We start from the raw sequence: 23,123 nt of genomic DNA on the forward strand, positions 1-23,123 counted from the left end.
TACCGTGGCTTACAGGCGCAGTCTGAAGATTTAGAAAGAGTTAGAAAGAAGTCAATGGAAAACAAATTAAAGGCATCGGCTCACAGACAACCAAAGCATTCATTTGTTCACATATTGAAAGCAGCAGAGGCAGGGGAAAAGGTTATAATGACAGCTTCAAAGTTAAAGTTGTTTTTTTTTCCATGGTTCCAGGGTCATGGCTGAAATGATGCACCGATGAACCCTGTGTTATTGTTAGATCCTTTTTTGTGTGTCACTCTGCAAATTCAAAGCTTGTCTGATCTGCGTCACACTGAACAAGATACAGCGAGACTCCACGTCTATCTCATTAGTTATTGATTGAGGCCCTCTTCCAAATGACACATTAAACTTCTGGACTATACTGCTGTCAATACTGATAAAAAAATAAATAAAAAAAAAACATACACAATAAATCTTTGTGATGATTTCTTCAAATGCCATCTGGCCATGACTATCATGTCTCAGTTACGTCAAACATACATTGTGTGCATATCTACCCATGGATTTATATATGATTGTAAAAAATGATTATTATTCATAAGTATAATTACATAATATAGAATTACTGTATTATTATATAAAATATTGTTTATAATATATATTACTGAGGATTAAGATATAATAAAATATTTATAATTATAAAAAATGGGTATAAAAAAATTTAGAATTAGTTTAGAATTAAACTTGAATAATAAGAGGTAAATATCTTTGAAGTCTTAAACCATAAGAGCTTAACAATTTATTTAATCTAAATAAGTCTTACTTTGCTGTTGATGAATAAAATATAATTATATATAATTATGATTATTTAAAAAAAAATGTGTATATAATACATACAATAATTTACATAAATATACATTTCAGGGCTATGAAATTTGTATAATAAGAGCAAAATCAAGCAAAGTCCAAAATCATAACAACTTAACAGTTTAATACAAATTAGTTAAAATGTCTTTACTGTTAATTAAACATTTAAATATAATTATGAATAATTATGATTATTAAAAATACTGATTATATAATAACTTTTAATTGTAATATATACATTTGAAAGCTATTAAACTTGGATAATAAGAGCAACATTTTAAAGTCTTACATCATAGCATCTCATCTTTTTTATTTCAAATGACAGAAAATTTCTTAATTTCCTGTTTATTAATAAAATATTATTATTATAAATAATTATGGTTATTAAAAATATTGTGCATAAAATATATTAAGTAATTTTTTAATTATTATGTATTTCAGAGCTATAAAACCAGGGTAATAAGAGACACATTTCTTTGAAGTTTTCCATTATAACAGCTTATAACAGTTTTTTTTTTTTTTTTTTTGTCAGCCTAACGGAGAGGAATCTTAAGCTAATGATGTCACCCAAGTGGATGATGTCATTCCTGGTAGGCCATTAGGTCATGCACAGACCACACTGTGCAAGGACCCAGTGCAGCATGGGTAATTTAGGATAGTCTTTCACAAACTCTCAATTTATTCTGTATTAGCAGTAGTGAGTTGTGAGGTTATCCAGTGCACAAGGGAACGGTCAGTTCAGAGGCCAATCAAGCGCAGCTTGGCTAATTTAGCCTGTACTGACTTTAATTAGCATGGTTGTAATGTGATTCTGCCGGTACCACAGCAGACTGACTTTAGCCAGACCACGAACACAGCGGAAGAACAACTCTTTACCCATTCTCTCTATTTCACTGCCTCTGCCTGAACACAAAACTTGAATTCTTGCAAAGCCTAGAAGATCAGTAACACTAATGTCTGTAATGATGTGTCATTACTCCGAGCCATTTCCCTAATAGACAATTCAATTATGCGTGTAGGCACATTGAGCAGGTTTCTCTTTCTTTGGCTGTTCATATCCACTATTATGAAAACGGTTTATGAATGTATCTGTCCTTTGCTTCTGGAGTGCTTAACGTCGCCTATTGTGATTTTTAAGCTCTCGCATTTGCAATGGTAATTTAAGTCATTTTAGTGACTCATACAGAGATTTTCTCTATAGGCAGAGAGAAACATGCAAACAGAGGCGGTTCACACTTGAGCTCTGGCCAGTTTCCATCTCGCTGCATGATGAATGTTTTAACCAGATGAGTGCCGTTACTTTGAGATGCAGAATGACACACAAGCCCTTCTCTGAAATCACATACTGTGTATACATGAAAAAACTTGGGATGAACGAAGACTAAGAAGCTGCTGTTAAGTTGTGTGCAAGTTGTTGTTTTTATTATAGACACAGTACAGAATAGGAGAAAGCGATTTATTGAATATTCACAATTATACTATGATTTTGCTGACAATAAATGAATAATTATTAATAATTATATTTTAATGTTAATGTTTTTTTGTTAATAAACATTATTATAAAGAGTCTGTTATTAGACTAATTTCACAGCCACTCCTTTTCAACATAGACGTATGAGAGTTAAGGCAGATCATTAGAATTGGTAGGAGTGATTAATTTCTGTGAATCTGTTCAAACTCAATGAATCACTGATTCATCAATAGAAAAATCATGTCACTCAATAATGTTCACGGAAGTACCTGTGTGTTTTGTTTTTTATGTATTAAAATGTTTTTTGGAAAAATATCTACCCCCTTCAGGATACAAGACCTCTTTCAATTTGTGCATTAAGCATTTTGATTTTGATGTGCTAAAATAGATTTTTTTTTTTGTTTGTTTGTTTGTTAAATACAAATACAAACACTACCATTCAAAAGATTTATTTAATTTTATTTTAATTATTATTATTACATTTTTTTAATATTATTTTAAAAATGACAATTTTTATTCAGCAAAGATGCATTGAATTGATCAAAAGTGACAGTATAAACATGTATAATGTTACAAAACATTTCAATTTCAAATAAATGCTTTCTACATTCTTTAAAAATTCCACAGTTTTCAACAAAAATATTAAGCAGCACAACTGTTTTCAACACTGATAATAATAATAAATGTTTCCTGAGCAGGAAATCAGCATATTAGAATGATTTCTGAAGGATTAAATTTTTCTTTGCTTTTTTACTGATTTTTTGATCAAATAAATGCAGCCTTGAGCATAAGAGACTTCTTTAAAAAAACATTTTATAATCTTACCAATCGCAAACTTCTAAACAGCAGTCTACAAGTAAATATCAAGAGATGTATTTATATTTAAATATGGAGATTATTTTAGCCATATATTGCACAAACCTAGCAGAGGAGGGGTAGAATGGGATCTGAACACAACACAGCCGTATTCAAATCTGTGTCTCCCATATGAACACTGTGTGTCTGGATCACTGGTGCTAAAGTTTTTCCAGAGATTTCTATGCTGCAAATATCCATTAAAGGTTCGTGCAAAAACTCATCGTTTTTCAAAATAGCTTACGGTTAAATATTGAAGGATTTTCTGATGCATGTCTAGAATCTTCACGTTTCCCCTGCAGGTGGTGGGAATGCTCTTTAAACTCTCTGTGTCCATTTCCAGAGATTGACAAAACCCTGATGACTGTCAACATTCTGCGCATCAGTCAGGTGTAAAAAGGTCTTCTGAGTTGCTATGGTGACCTGAAATGTTTCACCATGGAGAAACTGTGGCGCTGTACACATCAAACGCCCACAATCCATAAAACCGCAAAAAGTCTCAAGATGTAATTACTGTTCTGGGTAATATGAAATGCTATAGTCTGCACAGCATTCAAGATGTGTCATTTCTGTGCAACTAAACAGAATTGCAAGTATAATTTGGGTATAATTATAGAAGTTGTGAGAAAATATAACCAAAGTTGTGCATAATGTGCCTTGTCCAAATGCAACATATGGTGTTCTCGCAAAAAACTTGAAGCTGCATTGGCATGACAGTTTGAGCGTGAGGTATGAGGGAACACACAAGCCATGTTCGTCTGGTGGCAGTTGGTCACTTCAGGGGACTCTTACCTAATTCTGGGATCTTTGGCCATGAGCACATCCCTTCCAGCCAGTCCTCGGCTCTGGCCCCTCACTGAGCCCCACCTGTGCCTGAGGGCCCGAGAGCCGGGCTGCATCGCAATCATGGAGTGAACAGAGTCGCCTGTAAGAGACACAGTATGTTCTAGATTATTCTCATGATGGAAGACTGACGTAAACATCGATCAAGAAAACACCTAATACTGATAATATCAGTTCTAGGATTGTCAAATGTACTTTACATTAAAATATATAAATATTAAATAAAAAAAGCTTAGAATTTTTTTTTAAAGTATTAAAGGGGTGCTATTATGGTTTTTCACTTTTTCAGCTTTAGTTAGTCTGTAATGTTGCTGTTTGAGCATAAAAAAGATCTGTTACAAAGCTCAAAGACCAATTCAAAAGGAGATATTTTATTTAACGGAATTAACTTTTCAAAAACTCCTCGCATTTTTTAGACTACATCACATATTTTCCGGGATTTGTGATATTACAAAGATCGACGAATGGGACGAGACCTGGTTGAGCTGCACTAGAGAACGCAACGAGTGTTATCACTATGTCAGAGACACGCTAGCTTTCCCAAGGCAGACGAACTTAAGAGTGGTTACAATCAACCGGGTTTAAATAGTGCTCAATAGGCGGCCCACCAGGCGCTAAATTTAAACAAAAACACACAGCAGGTGGCTATGGTAAGAGGCAGGACATTTCCCAACCAGGCGTCGAGTGCTGCCAAACACAACACACACTGGCCCAGCAAACCAATCACAACACACACTGGCCCAGCAAACCAATCACAACACACACTGGCCCAACTAACCAATCACAGCACAGACGGCTCCGGCTAACCAATCACACCGCATTTCGTATTTCAGAAGCCGGGCCTTCATTTGATATAGGAACTATTCCAGCCGTTCATGGCAGACTGGGGAGAGAGGTGATGTAACAATGTAAAATATGTGAAAAATAATGTGTTTTTCAAACAACCTAGTATGAGAGCCTGTTCTAGTACACCCCGAAAACAAAATCAAGACCTTGTAAAAGGGCATAATAGGACCCCTTTAAAAAAGTAGTATTTGTAGGATTCACTCAATATTTCTGGTGTTTCTCTTTTTCTTTGTTATAATGTAATACAATTTATTTTATATTTTTTAATTAAATTTTTGTTTTATATATTTTACTTTTATACCGTTTCTCTGTTATTACTTTTTAAAGAACAAAAAGTAAAAATTTAGTCATTATAAATACTTAAAAGATTATTTGCTAAAAATTGTATGTATGCATGTATGTACAGTATGTATGTACTTTTTATATATATATATATATATATATATATATATATATATATATAACAATTACAGAAACACAGAAAATAAAAAAAAATAAAAGAAAAATAAAAGAATTCTACTGGCATCAACTACTGAAATTTTGGTGTCGTGATAGTCAGTTCACTCAGTTTTCCTTGAAAGTCTCTTCAACAAATTAGTTTCTGGCTCATCATAACTCACCCAGCTTGTGTGAGAAGTTACAATTAAAGGCAATAATTCAAACCATGATCAGTGCGTATTTAAAAGCTCTCCGATATGAGACTTCTGCTCGTTTCCTCGTTGCCAGATGAGAAATATGACGATTTGACGTTCTATTAGAATTAGAATGTATTATTGTCATGTTGAAGTTTCTAATTATTACCCTCCATTGGCATTTAGATGTGGACTTCATAAATCTCTCAGAGAATTATTTTAGTCACTCTCTCAAGGTTCAGTGTGCCTGAAGCACCAGATAGGGGAAATTAATTCAATTAAACTTTGTTTCACTGTGCAGTACCTTTCCTTTTCTCCATTTAGTATCTCTACAAAAATAGCTAGGGGACAAATTCAGTGAACAGCTGTGGTACTTTTGCCCGTGGTATTGTAACGCACACACACACAAACACTGTTTTTATCTCAAACCTTCCATAATCCAGTTCAACCAAATTTAAAATACTTCATTTATTGCTAAATATTAAAATTTAATACTAAATAAATACTAAATGCTAAAGCAGATGTATTTATTTCAAACACCACTAAATTAAATGAAATGTATGTTTTTAGTGGGACCTGTTATTTATTAATATTTTTATGTACACAGTCTGCTCTAGCATTATTAAACTAACATAGTTTTTCACTATAAAATATTTCTGTTTAAGTTAACATTTAATATTAATTTATACATTTACATTAGTAATATATTTATTTGATTTATTTGGGTTTTATTATTTCCTTTTGAGTACCACAAAACAAAATTAAATAAATAAAATAAATTTTACAAAAGCAAAATACAACAATCACACCTTTTCAAGGTCTGAAACCATACATGTCATTACATAAATTATGATGATAATATTGGAAGTACAGTTATATTTATCACAGTATAGATACTTACGTAAAAAAAAAAAAAACTGACTGACTTTTTAGACTTATTTATTTATTCTGACTATTATTTCATATGTCAGGTTTACCCCAGCTTAAAATATATGTTCTAAGTATACTCTGAGTTATGATTCTTCCTTTTATCTGGGACTGAACTAAAGAGTCGACTGAAGTAGAGGAGAGATGCTGTACAGACCAAATAAAGTACAACATACTGCAGCAATCTACAGCATCCTCTACAAATGTGCAAAACTGGGAATTGGCATGCAAATTGTGTTCAGTACAGATTTTAAGGGTCCATTTGTACCATTACCCAATTTGCATAATACCTTTTTTTGAAGCAGACGCTAAAACAATGCAGACATTGCTTTCAAATAAATGTTGCTATCAGCAAGCACATTTCATTCTTAGCGAATTCCACCCTAATTCTGCTTGAAGTGTGTTTGTGTGGCAGTACACCAAAGAGAACAAAAAACATGAACGTGAAAGAGAAGACAGAGACAAGCGTGAGAATGCAGTAGCATGTGTGACTAAATATGGTGAGAGAGAGCAGTTGGGTGGACACGACAATTACGGCCTAATTTGTGATTCAGTGTCGGTGAAATTGGGTTTTACTGGTTGCCATAGAGATATATTCTGAAAATTCCCTGCAAAGCTATTCATCCATAATGTCAAATGTTGTTGCCCAGAATTTCTCATCAGTGGAGGCTGATGCACACCACGAATCACTGAAGCAGAAGATTTGTGTGTGTAAACATAGAGCCATTCTGAATAGCCTACATGTGTAAATCTTATCGTTGTATGTGTGTGTATAGTTTAAGATATATAAGTGACCGCATGCGAGTGGCAGGTGTGACCGTGATCGCCTCAATTAAAATTTCACTTCTCGTCTGCAGAAACAACTGTGTCCGACTGAGCTTTTGCAGCTGAGGTCAATGACATTGCATCTCACAGACAAACTGTGCTGAAGCCTGCAGGTGATAAAAGCATACTGCAAAACCTCATTTATAAAATGGATAGTTTCTCTAAACTCTATTAGTTGAACCACATTCAAAGCCATTGTAGACACACCTGTGACCACATAATATATATCAGTGTGCCAAGCTGCTATGTTGCTTACCAACTTTAAACAGCCTAATGTTAGGTTAATTAAATGTACTACTTTGTGGGAGAATTGTTTTTATTAAATGCAATAATTTATAAAGCATTGGAGACTTTTATTAAAGGTTACCTATTATTCCTTTTTTTATAATATGCAATATAAGTCTCTGATGTCTCCAGAATGTGCCTGTGAAGTTTCAACTCAAAATACCTCACAGATCATTTTTTATATCATTTTGAAAATGCCTATTTTGAGTGGAAGTAGATATAATGATATAAACTAAAACACAACTTAAAAAAAAAAAAAACTTCACATCTGTGATGGCATGTGAGTAAAACTAAGCTCTCTTTCATGTTTTATTGCGCTAAAACACACGTTACATAAACACAGTAATTTATCTTTCATGCCTTATTGCACTTAAACTGTCAAATACACACATAATTATGTTAAAAACACACAAAAGTTACAAAAACACAGTCGGCTGACACATGTCTGTGATGGTAAACAGCTGGGAAAGAAATCGCATGTTTATCTTAGATCTGTGTATTAAGTGACAGCAGCATAATAAACAGTACCTACTGCTGTCTACACTGTCAATATGACCCAAACAATAAAATAAAAAATAAAAACCATTCACTACTCTGGACTGGATAAGCTCTATAGCTGTAATAAGAAGACATTTATTATTTGAATGCTGCTTTTAAATGCTCTAGAATGAAGATAAACATGGTCGGATTGTGTGAGGCTCACTCAGGGTGAGATTTCTGCTAATATGCCAGTGTCTGTCAACAGTCGTGGGTGGGGCTTGTAAAATGTGACATCACATTTTAAGGATTCTGTGAACTACTTGTTCTGAGACACTGCTTATGTTTTATGGGGATTAAAAAAAAGGAGCAGGCGGATTTTTCTCATTACAGGGTGGTTGTGTACACTCACTGCCAACACACATTTATGTCCAAACAACATGTAAAAGTGAATTTTGCATTGTTATGTCAGTAGGTAGCGACAAATGACTATCTTTATGAGCGCATCATTCAATGGCTGCATCCAAAATGGCATACTTCCCTACTATATAGTAAGCCAAAACCAGTATGTGTAGAATTTCTGAAAAGCAGTTAAGTGACAAATCTGATGCTGGTACAGTAGGTCACGATAATGACAACATGGAGAATGTAGTACGTCCAGATTACATTCATACTACAGACAAATATAGAACATATTCGTAGCGGTTGCAAAGTAACTTTGTGTTCAAAAGAAGTACATATTCAGACAGTATGTGATTTTAAAAATAGCCCACCATTCATTCAACTGATTTGTTTAAAAAGTATTAATTAGGGAACAAACCAAGACAAATTCATTAAAAAAAATTCATAAAATCAAAAAAACTTCAAATTCACTCAAACACACTGATTTATTTAGGAATAAAACAATTGGCTGTGTTGACTCATTCACTCAAAAGATTCATTCAAAATAGCAGGAACATAACATCCCATTGTGTTTTGTTTCGGATATGCAAACTAATTTCAAATTATCTTCATTTTCAAAGCAAAAACAGATAAGTAACTAGCAATAATGTGTCTCAAATTTAACTTTAATATAAACTTCTCATATTGCTTAACTAATTACCTGTGTTGGTTTAGTTCTGCACCTGGCATATTTAAATAAAATCATTGCAATATTTTTTTGGGAGAAAATATGCTTTCTTTTTATACAAATTAAGCTTGCAATGAACATTGCGCTGTTAATGTCAGTGGGAAAAAGTTGGTGAGCTAATTTTTATTAAAAAGTAAGGTGTGTGAGTTTTTTTTTTTTTTTCTCCCACTTTTCTGTGCACCTTCTATGCAAATCTGGCCAGTGAGTAAATTATTGTGCATAAAAATTGCTCTGTTACCTATGTTATTGGCAATTCACACGATGCTCTTTAGTGAATTGCATGCTAAAAACACACAGTGTGTTCAAAAAATTTAGTGATCAGTAAGTGCAACCAATTCTTATTGAATTCCCCCTCTGAAAGCTTGTTTTTGCTAATGTGATACATTAAGGCTTTGAATTCATCCTTTTTCTGACAATAATTCACACTTGTGGGGATAGAAGACGTTAGCAGGAAATTTGATTTGCTTGTGGCAGTTCAACCAGACCTGTGAGGACATGTTTCATGTTACCATGGAGAAGAAGAGGAACAGACACTCTAGACACTCAGTGAAAATCCTTTCAAGGCTCAAAAAAGTACAATGGTTTTACATTAACATAAGAACAACAGTAAAATGCTATGGTTATCCAGTAAAAGCATTCAGATGAGTGATCATGAAGTGAGTGTAAGATCCCATGAAGTAATGACGTCTGAATCCAGTGGCTGACTTCCAAACAGATGTTCCACTTATGACAACCTACTCCAGTTCTGTGACTATAAAAAGCAACAGGTATAGCTAAGGTTCACAAAAAAATTCTGTCATTTACTCACTTACATTTACTCACTCTTATATCAATCCAAAGGTGGCCTAGGGGTCATTAGAGGCACACAGACAATTTCTGAAAAATAAAATAAAATACAAATATTTTAATTCGATATTATTATCCTTCTATTTTGCGATCTAAAAACTGTCAATTTCCAAAGATTTCCAAAGTTTTCACTGACCAACGTAAATGTATTTTGTAAAAATGAAAAAAATATATATATATATTTTGATGGCTGCAACACATTCCAAAAAAGTTGGGACAGCGGCAAAATAAAAGTGAAAAGGTTCTAGAAAAAATGCATTAAGGTATCATGTTTGGGTATAAAAGGAGCATCAGTCTTTGCAAGCAAAGCTGGATCATGGCTCATCACTTTGTGCCAAATTTCAAGAGAGAAGTGTCAAACTAATCAAAAATCCCATTTCTCAATGCAAAATCACAAAGAATTTAGGTCTTTCACCAACTACCACACATAATATTGTGAAAAGATTCAGGGAATCCAGAGAAATCACAGTACATGTAAGGCCAGGCATGAAAACTGCTTGACCTCTGAGCCCTCAGATGGCATTGCATAAGAAACCATCATGCAGCGTTGTGAAATATAGCCACATGGGCTCAGAAGTACTACAGAAAACTGCTGTAACTTTACACAGTCTGCTGCTGCATCAAGAAATGCAACTTGAAACTCTGTTACTCTAGGAGAAAGCTATACATCAATTCTATGCAGTGATGCTGCCAGGTTCTCTGGGCCAGAAATGGAGTCCACATTTCAACTTGTTTTGAGTGCTCAGTCCCAAAGACCAAAGGGACCATCCAGAATTTCATCAGTGACAGATGCAAAAGCAAACATCTGTCATGGTACATGAGTGTATCAGTGCAAACGTCATGGGTGACTGCCATATGTGTGAAGGTCCCATTGGCATGGAGGCAAATATTGGAGTTATATACAGAGAAATATAGGCTACTGCCATCAAGATGATGTCTTTCATGGGAAGTCCATGGTTATTAGATCAAGACAATGGCAACTCTCATTCTGCATGTGCTACAACATCATGGTTTCGTAGACTCAGAGTGAATGTGCTAGACTGGCCTGCCTGCAGTCCAGATCTGACTCCTATTGAAAATGTATGACCAGTCATGAAAAGGAGAATCAGACAATGACAATCACAGACTTCTGAGCATCTGAAGCCTTGTTTCAAAAGAGACTGGACAAAAATTGTGCTTGCAAAACTTTAATTAGTATCCTTAATTCCCAAACAATGAAACATTGTAATTAAAAGGAAGGTTAGTGTGACACAATGTTAAACATGCCTCTGTCCCAACTTTTTTGGCGTGTGTTGCAGCCATCAAAATCAAAATCTGCACATATTTATAAAATACATTTACATTGGTCAGTGAAAACTTTGGAAATGTTTTCTTTGTACTTTTTTGTCAATTAAATAAAAGTTAAAGAGAATGAACAAATCACAGATTCTTGATTGTATTGCATTTTTACAAAACATCCCAACTTCTCTGGAATTAGAGTTGTAAAAGCAAACAATAAAGATAAAGTTCAAATATATTTTACCCAATTATTCTGGCTTTAGTTCAATGACCATATAAAATCCAAATATTTAAGTTTGAAAATAACATGTTGCCTTATCATGTGTATCATGCCTTATCATGCAATATCATGCTTACTGTAATATATATATATATATATATAATTTTATTTTTTGTACATAGTAAAATGGGTCTATATACATGAAAATATATAGCCCTCACAAGAGGATCATCAAATCTGGAGCTCCAAAACACCTGTTCTAATGGAACAGTTTACTGATAAATTAAAATGTACTGGAAATCGTGCCCATTCCTCATAATTCTCAAGTCTCATTTGTGTATATTCAAATATATAATATTATCAATTAAGCATTTTTTGGATCTTGACTGCATTTTTGTGTTGAAATACGACATGAGAATAAGTAAATGATGACAGAATTGAAATTTTGGAGAGTGAACTGTTCTTTTAAACATCCTATTACAGGTCAAAATGTAAAGGTTTCGACCCATGAACTGCTAAAAGGACAAAGTTGATCGATCTGAAGGTTTAATGAGGGTTTAATTGCAACCAATGTTCTCCTGAGCAAAGAACTCTATAGGGCTTTGTGCTTAAAAAGACACTGGATTAAAGTAAATGAAATACACATTACAGAAAAAGTGGCTCCTGATCATTCTCTAAAGGAGAACATTCAATAATTCATTGACAGAATGAAAGGATCTCACAAATGCTCATGCACTTTTTCATGAAACGCCTCCCATCAGTCGGGCTGCAAGCTCATTTCCTGCAGCTCCCAGCCTGGGTGATCTGAGGTGTGTGAGTCTCTCTGCTATGGCCAGATGGTTACACTTCAGTGGATTTGATGAAAACGTCATGCCTGTTACTCACAGTCTGAGTCTATTCAATACAGATGCTACTAGAGAAATTTCTTAACTAACATTTGTGGCTAAAGTTAATTCATAAAAAAAAAAAATAAAGTTGGATATTTGTTTTAGATTAACAGATTTGAGGTGCTCAACACACACACACACACACAAGCAACAATTTCTGTAGGCCTTTTGTGCTTTTGAGAGTGTGTGTGTGTGTGCAGAAGTAAGAGTCACATGTGTGTCTAGCTGCTTTGGCATGTGTTAATGGCCTTCATTAGCACCACATAGTGAAGCTACAGTAGGTAACAGAACAGTCACAACAGGACTGTAAACACAGCGAGATATGACACAGACTCAGACCAAAAATGCTGTGAAACACTGAAGACCTCAAGGGACCCTTGATTGATGAAGACCAGGTTCTCTTTGTTAATAGAACAGGACTGGAATATAATTGTCTAAATATACTACACCTTGTCAAATATCTGATTAATAGCATCCGCTCTGAAATTGAAGTTAAACCACATTTCTGCTGATGGTATCCATCAGAGAAGATGTAGGTCTTGAATAAAATATGACACATTAGGGATGTAATACCTCACTTCTGCCAGTACAAAAATAGAGCTCTAATTGAAAAGCTCATATATTGTCATTATAATCATGGGCCTCATTGCTCACGACACTGACTCAAAAGTCATGTACCAAACTCTGGCGCTAGACATCTCTGCATCTGCCTGGCCTGATGGCCAACGCACAGCCAAGACTAGTTAGTGTGAGTGGCTGGAGTTTTTTGGTTGCTAAGGTGTTGCTATGCAGTACAGAACGATAGACAGAACAACAGAATGAACGATAGATAGATAGATAGATAGATAGATAGATAGATAGATAGATAGATGGGGAGGGATCTTATTTCTTAAAAAATAAAAATTTTATATTATTTGCAGGATATCCTTTTCAAATATGTATATTCAATATTCAAATATTCCTTATTAAAAATGTGAATCATTCCCAGTCTCTGTTAAGGCTGCTGGTTTAGTGAGGCAAAGAAGACCAAGAAAAAATCCTTTCCTCAGTAGCAGCTGCTGTGGCTGAGGGTCAGGTTTTGTTTATCTTGATTATGTATAATTTGGGGGTCTGTGTTGTGTGCGCTTATTCTTAAGAACCACAAGTACTGCAAATGTTTCAGCACTGGCTTTGCATTTATATCTGAGGCAGGCTACTGTCTTGCCTTTTGACTTGTATATTGTCCTATCTGCAATATTGTAAAATGCTAAATAAATAAATAATTAAATAAAATAAAACATGCAAACCGACTGACAATTAAAGTATAAACTCAGTATTTCTGTTTTCTGTCACTCTCATTTTAATCTAATTACAAACTTAATGGCCAAATAAAAATCATATTACAATCATTTGATATGTTGCCTAATTTTAAACTGACAAGAAAATCATTATGAATGTTTATTACAGATATAGATATATACTAGTCCAATTTATAGACAAGTCACTCATAAAGCAGAACCCTATTTATCATTAACATAGATTGACAAGCAAAATATGACAACAATTTCAAATTGTTGCATGTGCCTGGACCAAGTGTGTCTGAATTACATAAAAATTAAGCATTGCATAACCGTTATATAACTATTTTTTTAATGCTGGCATGAGTAATTGCTACAAAAGGCATGAATCATGCTCACACACCTGTGTTTAAACAGTGAAAGCAGCATGCAAGTGTTGCACTCAAAAACCAATGTTGTTTTTAACCTTGAATAACTGAGATTGACACCTGGCATTTGGAGGAAGATATTAATCAATTCAAAGAGTGTTTCATTATATCTCACCGGTTCATTGAGGAAATAAATCCGGATTTACACATGCTACAATGAGCACAATTTCCTCTTCCTGGCAGGATAAATCATTCTCATATGGATAGGCAGCCTTTGTGTTGTTGATTGGGCATTGCTTTGCATTTCTTATCTTTTCTGTCTAATTCTGTCTAATTTACTATTGGTGGAATGATCAGACCTTTCCCTTAATCCATTTTTAAAAAAAAAAAAAAAAATGCATTAAAGGTCTTTAATCTTACAGCATGTGACCTTCAAGGGAACCGATATAAAGCAATAAGATAAGTTTAATGAATGTTTTATCAAGGATCATCTCAAGGTGAGTAGATGTTCCTCTCTTGATTTAATATGCTCAAATGTCGAATGCTATATCTGACACGATCCGTGAGTAACAATCACACTCCAATCTTTAGAGCAATGACAGACAATACTCTGAGGAGAGTGGGATGGATCTGACCTGCCCCAAAGCCTCGAGCTGTTCTCATGGTGGCCGTTAAGTTCTGTGACAGATAAATATAGGGAAGATAAGCTAAGACATTGAATCATTTCTGTATTTTTCCCGTTTCCAAAACACTTAGGAGGAAATTCACCAAGGGACTGTTCAAACAGAACATGTTAAAATGTGAATGGAAAAGAACGCAGAATACAGTATATCAAGACACTTTTTTAAACACTCCATATGGCTCATCTCAGTGTTATTTTAGTATCACTGAAACACTATTAAAGTCCTAAATTAGTTTTTATTTTTATATTTTATTTTTGTTTTATTGCATCAACTTCCTTCTGATCCAAAGGTTAGGAAAGAGAAAATGAACGTTATTTTGAGTGAAGATTCAGACTAAAAGTCAATGCTGTGCCGACTTGGATCTGGCAGTTCCACACAATGTGTGGGTAACTGTTTTTATTACATGGTCACTATTGCTTTGTCTATTATTACCGATCGTTTGATTTATGTGATTTTGACCTAAATCACAGCAGCATCCTTCTATGAGGAATGTACACTCTCAAACTCTGAGCCATTCATAGCAGTGGGCGTTTATTTCTGAGTCTACAATCCACCACGCCTATTCAAACAGCACATTCTGAGGAGGGGGGTTAAAAACAGGACAGAAACTAGTGTATTACTTCTAAAATATGATGTTTTTGATGTAAAAATTGTGATAACATTATAAGGGGTTGATTTGTACACATTGTCTGTGCTTTAGCACCTGACTGATTAAGGGTGTGTTTACAGGGTGTGTAGTTTGGTTCTCTTGGTACTTTTAGTCCAGACCAAAATGTAAAGGTAAACTATTACATTTAGTCCTGGTTCACTTAGTGTTCACACTGTCATTTTTAACATCGAACCTAAACATACAAAACAAAAGGCACAAGGAGACAGCGGTATGCTTGAGAATTCTGTCCTCTTTTAGGGTCACATCTCGTGACATCATGTCTTGTTTTGGCTTCATTTAGATGTCTTTGGTCTATGTTTCTATTTCAGTCAAGACACACCAGAGTCCATTTGGAAATGGACCGAGAGCCTGCTTTTCAATAATTTTCGGTCTGCTTGTTTGGTGTGCATCAAGGTTTGGATTGCAGCATTCCCAAATATTCAAATGAACCACACTAGCAGAGCAAACACACCAGAGTTTTTTGGTTTTAATCAAAACCAAACCTGCCAACTGTAAACACACCCTAAAAGATTCACCGTATATCACTTGTCTCTGTGACAGAGCTAGACTCTAGACTGCTGTGTTGATAACCACTCAAACTTTTTAGCCAATCAAAAATGCTCTCTAGCTCTGGTCATGTTCAGGTGTGCTGAAATCGGGTTGCCTGTTATGTCTCTGGAAGGCAGGGATTTGGAAAGTGTGATTGTAGCAATCAGGATAGTACAATAAATAAATTAATTAGAAGTGGAACTTCAAATTGAAGTTGAAATCACTTCACTAGCAGCACCAATGTTAAAAATAATGAGTGTTTTTAAAAACAATAGATACTCTGCAGTGAATGGGTGCCGTCAGAATGAGAGTCACAATAATCCACACCACTCAAGTCCGATTAATGTCTTGTGAAATAGCTAATGACTGTTTTCAAACATGCCCTCTCTGTCCTCATATACAGTCCCACCCTAAACCTACACTGTTGGTTGAGCCAGTGTTGTTATGTCTGTTCAAGTTGGATAACACATATAATATATGCAAAGAAAACTGCATGGTTTTCTAGATCCTTCCATTGTGTTATTCTGTTTTCCAAACTATCATTTACAATACTCTGAGCTTGTCTGCACTGTGTTATTAATGTCACCCTAGATTTACAGCTATGTGGGAACATTCTTCAAACAACACATAACTCTCCACATGAGCCTTACTGATAATATTGCTAATGCTTTTCAGATGCATGCCATTTTTCAAACACTAAACTGATGGCCTTTTATTTCCTGCACTCTTTCAAGAATTTTGGATAAAGGGAGCCCTCTGGTGACTAAAATCTCAACTTGTAACATTAATAAATATGCCACTGTGCGATTTCCATTTAAATGTAGTTCAAGTGCTATTGTTGAAATTATGGGTGGAACTGTAATTATATGGTATGGGTAAGTAATTATATGGTAGATTAAACAGACAACAGAGAGAACAAGTAAATGCTAAAGATCCATTATTAAGTAATTCAGTAGTACCTTTAAATGGTATTTTATTTAAAATTCTGAAGAAAGGATTATGAAGAATTTTTCAGGTGACTACAAATATATTATTCTATATATTATATTATAAAATATAAACTGTTTTATATTATATAATATTGTAAAAATATTGTATCTAATATTGTATACACATTATATGTATTTTAAATTCTAGATTTGTATATTATATTAAAATTTTGTACAGTATATTAATGTAGCTAATATATTATCAATATGTGTCCAATGTGACACTTGTGCTTTATTGAGCTGGATACATATTCCAGTGATATCTGTCAGGTTGTGTGACTATTTTATGCATGCTATTCCAAATAAATCACACAATGAACAAATCTATTGTAGCATTCTTTTGTGTATCACTGTAAAGCTAAACAACACAGCGGTGAATCACAATTGCACTGTCTACTGTCCAAAAGAACACTTTTTTTATCATAACGAGAGAGGAGGTTGATGATTCTCAGTAATGTAATTGTCACTTTCCACAACCCAGTTTGTTTCTAGAAATAATGTGCATGTTTATCAGACAAGAACATGCAAATTGGTCTAATGAAACTGCCCTGGCTATACTCAAGGTCATCTAATTATCAGCAACACCGAACAGGAAATAGTCTTTGAAATGACTCTAAATCATCACTCCTATTCTTCATGATGACAGTGCAGGCACGTCACAGGACGAGTTTCTTCTGCTGCTCCAGTGACAGAGTAATAAATCTAAAATTGATACGTAACAGCAAGCCCTGGGTCTCAAATGAACAGAACCTTCTTCATTACATAGGCTCGCTGATATGCAGACACATTTGACAAGGCACGGGAACTCAAAGACTTAATTATGCACTTTAAAATATATATATCACTACATCAATTAACACAACCACTGCCGTAATTCAACCTCATTTCTGCCTGCGCAGTCCAAAACAATACTCTTGATCCTCCTCATTGAACCATTTCACCCAGAACTGTAGATCCTCTGGATCCTCTGCAGTGAATGGGTGCTGTCAGAATGAGAGTCCAAACAGCTGATAAAAACATCACAATCATCCACAAGTAATCCACACCACTCCAATTCATTTATTAACGTCTTGTGAAGTGAAAAGGTGCGCTTGTAAGAAAGAAATCTATCAATAAAGCATTTTAACGTTAAACCATCACTTTTGGCCAAATTATGACTCCTTATTCCATAACAATTCTTCCTCCAATGAAAAAGTTCATCTCCTATTGTCCTGTCACATCAGAATCTGCCAACATATTTATTTTGAACTGTTTTGTAAACAGTGTTCGATCTGTGCATATTTCTCTCCTGATTTTGGCAAGACAACTTTTTTTTTTTTGGAGAAAGAATTATTATGGATTATGAACTCGTATTTCAGCCAAAAGCAACGTGTTGAAGTTAAAAACATCCTGATGGATTAGTTTCTTACAGACATGCAGCTTTTCGTTTCACAAGACATTAATTGATGTGGATTACTTGTAGATTATTGTGATGTTTTTATCAGCTGTTTGGACTCTCATTCTGACGGCACCCATTCACGTTGCTGAACAAGGGATGTAATGCCAAATTTCTCCAAATCTTTTCCGATGAAGAAACAAACTCATCTACATCTTGGATGGCCAGAGGGAGAGTAAACATTTTCAGCAAATTTTCATATTGGGGTGAACTATTCCTTTAAGAACATGATGTGACATAATGAATTTGAAGATACTTTGTGATCTAACAGTAAATTTGTATGGAAGTTACTAGGGGTCAAAGGGTGGAAAAACACTGGGAACAAAGCAAGCTGCCAGCACTTATGCTAATCTAACCACCAACAGCTCTTCAGTGTGATTGTGAAATAAAGAGGCTGAATTCATTCCTCTTAATTGCTCTTCATTTGGCTATAAGACAAAATCTTTAATTGCTTTCCTCGCAGCCATCCAGCGCGGTTGGCAACCAAAACAACGGTGAGCAAATTAGCCCCCAATCTGCAGCATCCCAATCGACGATGCAGAGAGGCCTCGTAATGAATTCCACCGGCTTTGTTCTGCCCACTCAACCCCTTTACGTCCAAGAGGCTTGAAATAAAATAGTAAGATTCAAATCATTATAATGCATTCTCTAAAGAAACAAGACCTCCGATGACGCTTTATTTAATACTGTACAGGGGTTGCCATGACAAAGGCAGCAGTGAAATACTGGCCATGTCATGTCATTCTTGGGAGTTTATTAATATTCATATTGCTCACCTAGTGTTTTGCACGTGTAGCCCATGCATGTGGCCACATATGAAGCCTGTTTAACATGATGTTTGAGTACATTTGTCTGTAACCCTTTACAAAACAATCAACTTGTTGAACAAGACCAATTAATTGGTCTATATTTTAGAGTTGGATTTTTACTTTAAAATGGAATAATCTCTAAACACTCCCTCCATAAAAATCAACCATTTAAAATGTTCATTTTTGAACTCCTTCTAAGCTTTTTGATGTGTACGATTTGTCAAACGATTGTCTTGATTTTTTTTTTTATTATTATTATTTTATACCAATTACAGTTTTTGGGTGTGGCCTTTACTGAGTAACTGACCAACTGTACACCAAGATAAATTTCAAACTAGACTAATATAGGCTAGGTTCTCAAGGCAACAGGTCATTTTGAGGATGCATGCAAAACTGTCAAATTTCACCCATAAATGTCCACCAAACCCAGTGCATCCACAGGATATTCTTTCAAGTTTAACTTTTTTGGTTACGTTGTCTAAAAATTTGCTTGGACCCAATAACACTGTAAATACTGAATCTAGCTTTGGCCAAAGAAATCCCTGGTGAATATGAGGTTATAAAGGAGAAAGTGCTTACCCGTCCCGAGTCCCTCATATCTCACAAAACCATAACAATTATGTTTATTCAGTGAGTTTTAAAGGGGTCAGCTTATACAAACCTCTAAATTCCACCAAAACAACCATAACCACAAGATATTCTTTCCAATTTGATTACTTTGCTCATTTTTTCTACAAATGTGCTCGGACGTGATAACATTGTAAACACTGAAGCTTTTGCTAAACAAATCCCTGGTGAATATCTAAATAAAAGTGCTTACCTGAGTTTCTTAAAAATCCTATGTATTAAGTAGCCTATTATGTTTGTTCATGAGGGTTCTTAGGTTCTTTCTGTGTAGCCAAAAATGTCTTTTGCAGAAAATAGCACAGTTTGCTAACCCTTTTATATACATCACTAGTAGTTTTTGCTATAGCTTATGTTTTAATGTTGTTTACATCTATATTGAGCCCCTAATGTATCTCCTTTTTTTTCTTTCTTTTTTGACGTCCCAGACAGCGATGTCCACAATTTGACAAACTTGCAATCTAACTTTTATGCTTATTTAGTGGTTTGAAGACTATGTAACATTTTTAACCTCCATTTTGAAATATCCAATCCCATGTTATTATTTGTGAATTTAATTCCTCTCTGATTTATATATACATATATAAACGTAGCTTTGATATAACTGCACTAACATTAAGCCGTAACCAAATGTCCGACATCATTTTACCCGCCCTGAAAGTTAATAAACAAAAGCATCAGTGTCCATGCCAAACTTTTCCTCAGCACGGACAGTGTTGAAAGCTGCAATGAAAGTCTCATCACTTGCCTCCCTCGGTGTTGACAGACGCCCTCTGAACTTCCCGGCTGACCCTCTGAACTGCATTTTTAATGACCCGAGTCTGGCTCTCGGTCAGGTCCCGGTTCGCTCTGCCGTCATCGGACTCTTTGGGCTTCACGGTCACAATGTTTCTCCTGGAGAGCTTGGAAGAGAACGTGCCCATGTGGAAAAGCAAATCCCCGAGTTTATCAACAACATGGGAGATGGAGTCGGAGTGACGACAATTGCCCAAAGAGTTTCCCTGTGTTTTCGAGACAAGTCATCTTAGTTCAGCCATAATGTAGGCAGACAGTCCAGTTAAACGTGCGCGACCCTTGAAGTGTCATTTCTATTACAAACACAGAGGGCGCTATAACCCTTCCTATTCTGACCAGTGGAGACGTTTCATAAGAATAGACGATACAATCAAACAATATATTGAGCAGATTTGATCAGAGCATCGCTGAAGTTGTTTGTCTCTGTATACATTTTTTAACATTTCAAACATCTTATTTCACTACTACATGAATCAAATACAAACATTTTACATTCAATATTGTTAGCAAATTTCACTCAATATGGTGCGGAAAATAAGGTACCTACATGAGATTATGTTGTTTATGGGGCCAGTCGATGTTTTTAGACTGAACACATTTAATTTGGTCTAGTTAAAAGCAAAGTCAAACACACAGTTTATACAAAAACAAAGACATGAATAATATTTTTGTATATATTTACACATTTTATTCAATACAATCCATTCCACACATCCATAATTTAAAATCAAGGCTCAGTCTACACCACAAAATGAATCCCAGAAGTTCTAAAAGTGAATTAAACTTTCATGTCACACATCCTCACAAGCATTGATGACAATTTTCTACCTTCAGAAAAACACACCACAACAGTGGAAAGCATGATTAAACAAGAATCTTGAGATTTAAAAAAAAAAAAAAAAACTCTATATTACTATGCAATATGGACATAAACATCAAAATATGTAATTAAAATTACAAAATTACAAAAGAAACTGACCTATGATTTGATGTATCAGGAATACATATTCAACTAGTCCCTCTCTTTTGGTTGATATTTAAGCTAGTATATTGCACAAATATAGCTTAACATCCCAGATGCTAATCAAGGACGTCAAGTGAAGACAAAATGAGTTAGTGTTGCTATCAAGGTTACTGAATATAAGAAACCAGTCTTTAAGAAAAAAAAAAAAAAACACTGAATTGGATGAAGTGATTTTACCAGGGCTGCGTTTCCCAAAAGCATTGTAAGCCTAAATTGATGATAGAACCATTGTCACCTGTAGAGCTAGGATAAACTTAAATTTACCATGCTTTTGGAAAATGCAGCCCAGATCAATAAATATGCTAAATGTGAGTGTTGACCACAAGATGTCACTATCAGGAAAGATGATAAACACCCGATGAATTAAACAGAATGGAAAAAATGCATCTTAAAAGATACACTTTGTTACGCTAATTTATTATGAAATGAAGCTACTAACATGAATGACTTTGAGTGTGAACTCCTAAAATTAAATTGAAGTAGCACACAGGATGAGAATTGTAATTCATCTGAAGGAATTACAAATAAAATGCAAACGGCTGGGAATGGGAATTAATTCATCTTATCTGTGATTGTGATGAATTTCTTTGTACTGCATTTCATTAAATTCCTCTTCCTGTCATTTCAAATTCCAGTTCAACATCCTGTGGAGCCAGTTCAATTCAAATTCCAGCTGATAGGCAACCATTTTTCTTTGTCATTTTAGCACCTATAAGACAATTCCGAAGTGTTGAATCAAAGTCATATATGAAACTACGATGGAAGCACTGCATGGTGGCTTTAAAAGGCCAGTTCACCAAAAAAAATTTAATTCTGTCTTTATTTACTCACCCTCATATCATTCCAAAATACTTTTTTTTTTTTTTGGTGATTTCTTAGTTGAGGAATAGACTGCCTCAAACCTTCCTCAAAAATCTTACTTGACGGCCATGGTCCCCATTCACTTTCACTGTAAGGAAAAGAGCAGCTTGGACATTCTCTATAAATATCTCCATTTGTGTTCAATGGGAAAAAACTGCTTTAAAAGATATAAGGTGGGGAAATGATGACAGAATTGTAATTTTGGGCTAAACTATCTCTTTGACATTGCGTGGATGCAGCTGTAGAATAATGTTCAATCATGACCCAAACCATTTGCTTGTGTAGCATCCTGTGGTCTGAAGTTTTTCAGCTGTTCCATGAAACCTGGATTTGGACATGAAGCGGGTCGAGCGGACTTCACCAGTGCAAATGTGTCTCCAAAAGGCTGATTTTCTGTCAACATCAGATATCCAATGACGACCGAAACAGAACGTGAAACTCCAGAATTGCAGTGGACAAGAACAACTCCTTTCTGGAGAGAGAAACCAATTGTTCAGTCAGACAGCGGGAAAATAAATTGTTTCCAGAAGCTTCTGGAATCCCTCAATGGAGGCATTTAATTTCACATCATTACATACTCCCTTATAAAGCATGTAAATAATCCTATGCTAATTGGAAGGAATTACAAAATTGCAAGCTACGGGTGAGAGAACCACTTTCCGCCGAGTTGAGAAGAACATTATTTAATTAACTGAGCTGTTGTTTCCTTTG

General features: G+C 34.9%; 2 protein-coding genes across 3 annotated transcripts in view; both read right to left on the reverse strand.

The window, feature by feature from the left end:
- Positions 1 to 20,787, reverse strand: part of LOC109088440 (calcium/calmodulin-dependent 3',5'-cyclic nucleotide phosphodiesterase 1A-like) — a 93,763-nt gene extending 72,976 nt beyond the window's left edge. The window contains exons 1-2 of one of the 2 annotated variants that reach the window (XM_042731759.1): positions 20,481 to 20,787; positions 3,947 to 4,079 (exon numbers count right to left, since the gene is read on the reverse strand). In XM_042731759.1, the coding sequence (XP_042587693.1) occupies positions 3,947 to 4,079; positions 20,481 to 20,655 (308 nt within the window). In that variant the 5' untranslated portion in view covers positions 20,656 to 20,787. Of the gene's footprint in view, positions 1 to 3,946; positions 4,080 to 20,480 lie in introns of those variants that run through there. The other variant, XM_042731763.1, reaches the window with a different exon arrangement.
- Positions 20,788 to 21,222: 435 nt separating this feature from the next.
- LOC109099300 (dual specificity protein phosphatase 19-like) overlaps positions 21,223 to 23,123 on the reverse strand; it is a 3,828-nt gene continuing 1,927 nt past the window's right edge. Inside the window, exon 4 of the mRNA XM_042731767.1 lies at positions 21,223 to 22,884. Within this exon, the coding sequence (XP_042587701.1) occupies positions 22,666 to 22,884 (219 nt within the window). The 3' untranslated portion in view covers positions 21,223 to 22,665. The remainder of the gene's footprint in view (positions 22,885 to 23,123) is intronic.

This window comes from Cyprinus carpio, chromosome B9, assembly GCF_018340385.1.
Source record: "Cyprinus carpio isolate SPL01 chromosome B9, ASM1834038v1, whole genome shotgun sequence".
Classification (NCBI taxonomy): Eukaryota; Metazoa; Chordata; class Actinopteri; order Cypriniformes; family Cyprinidae; genus Cyprinus; species Cyprinus carpio.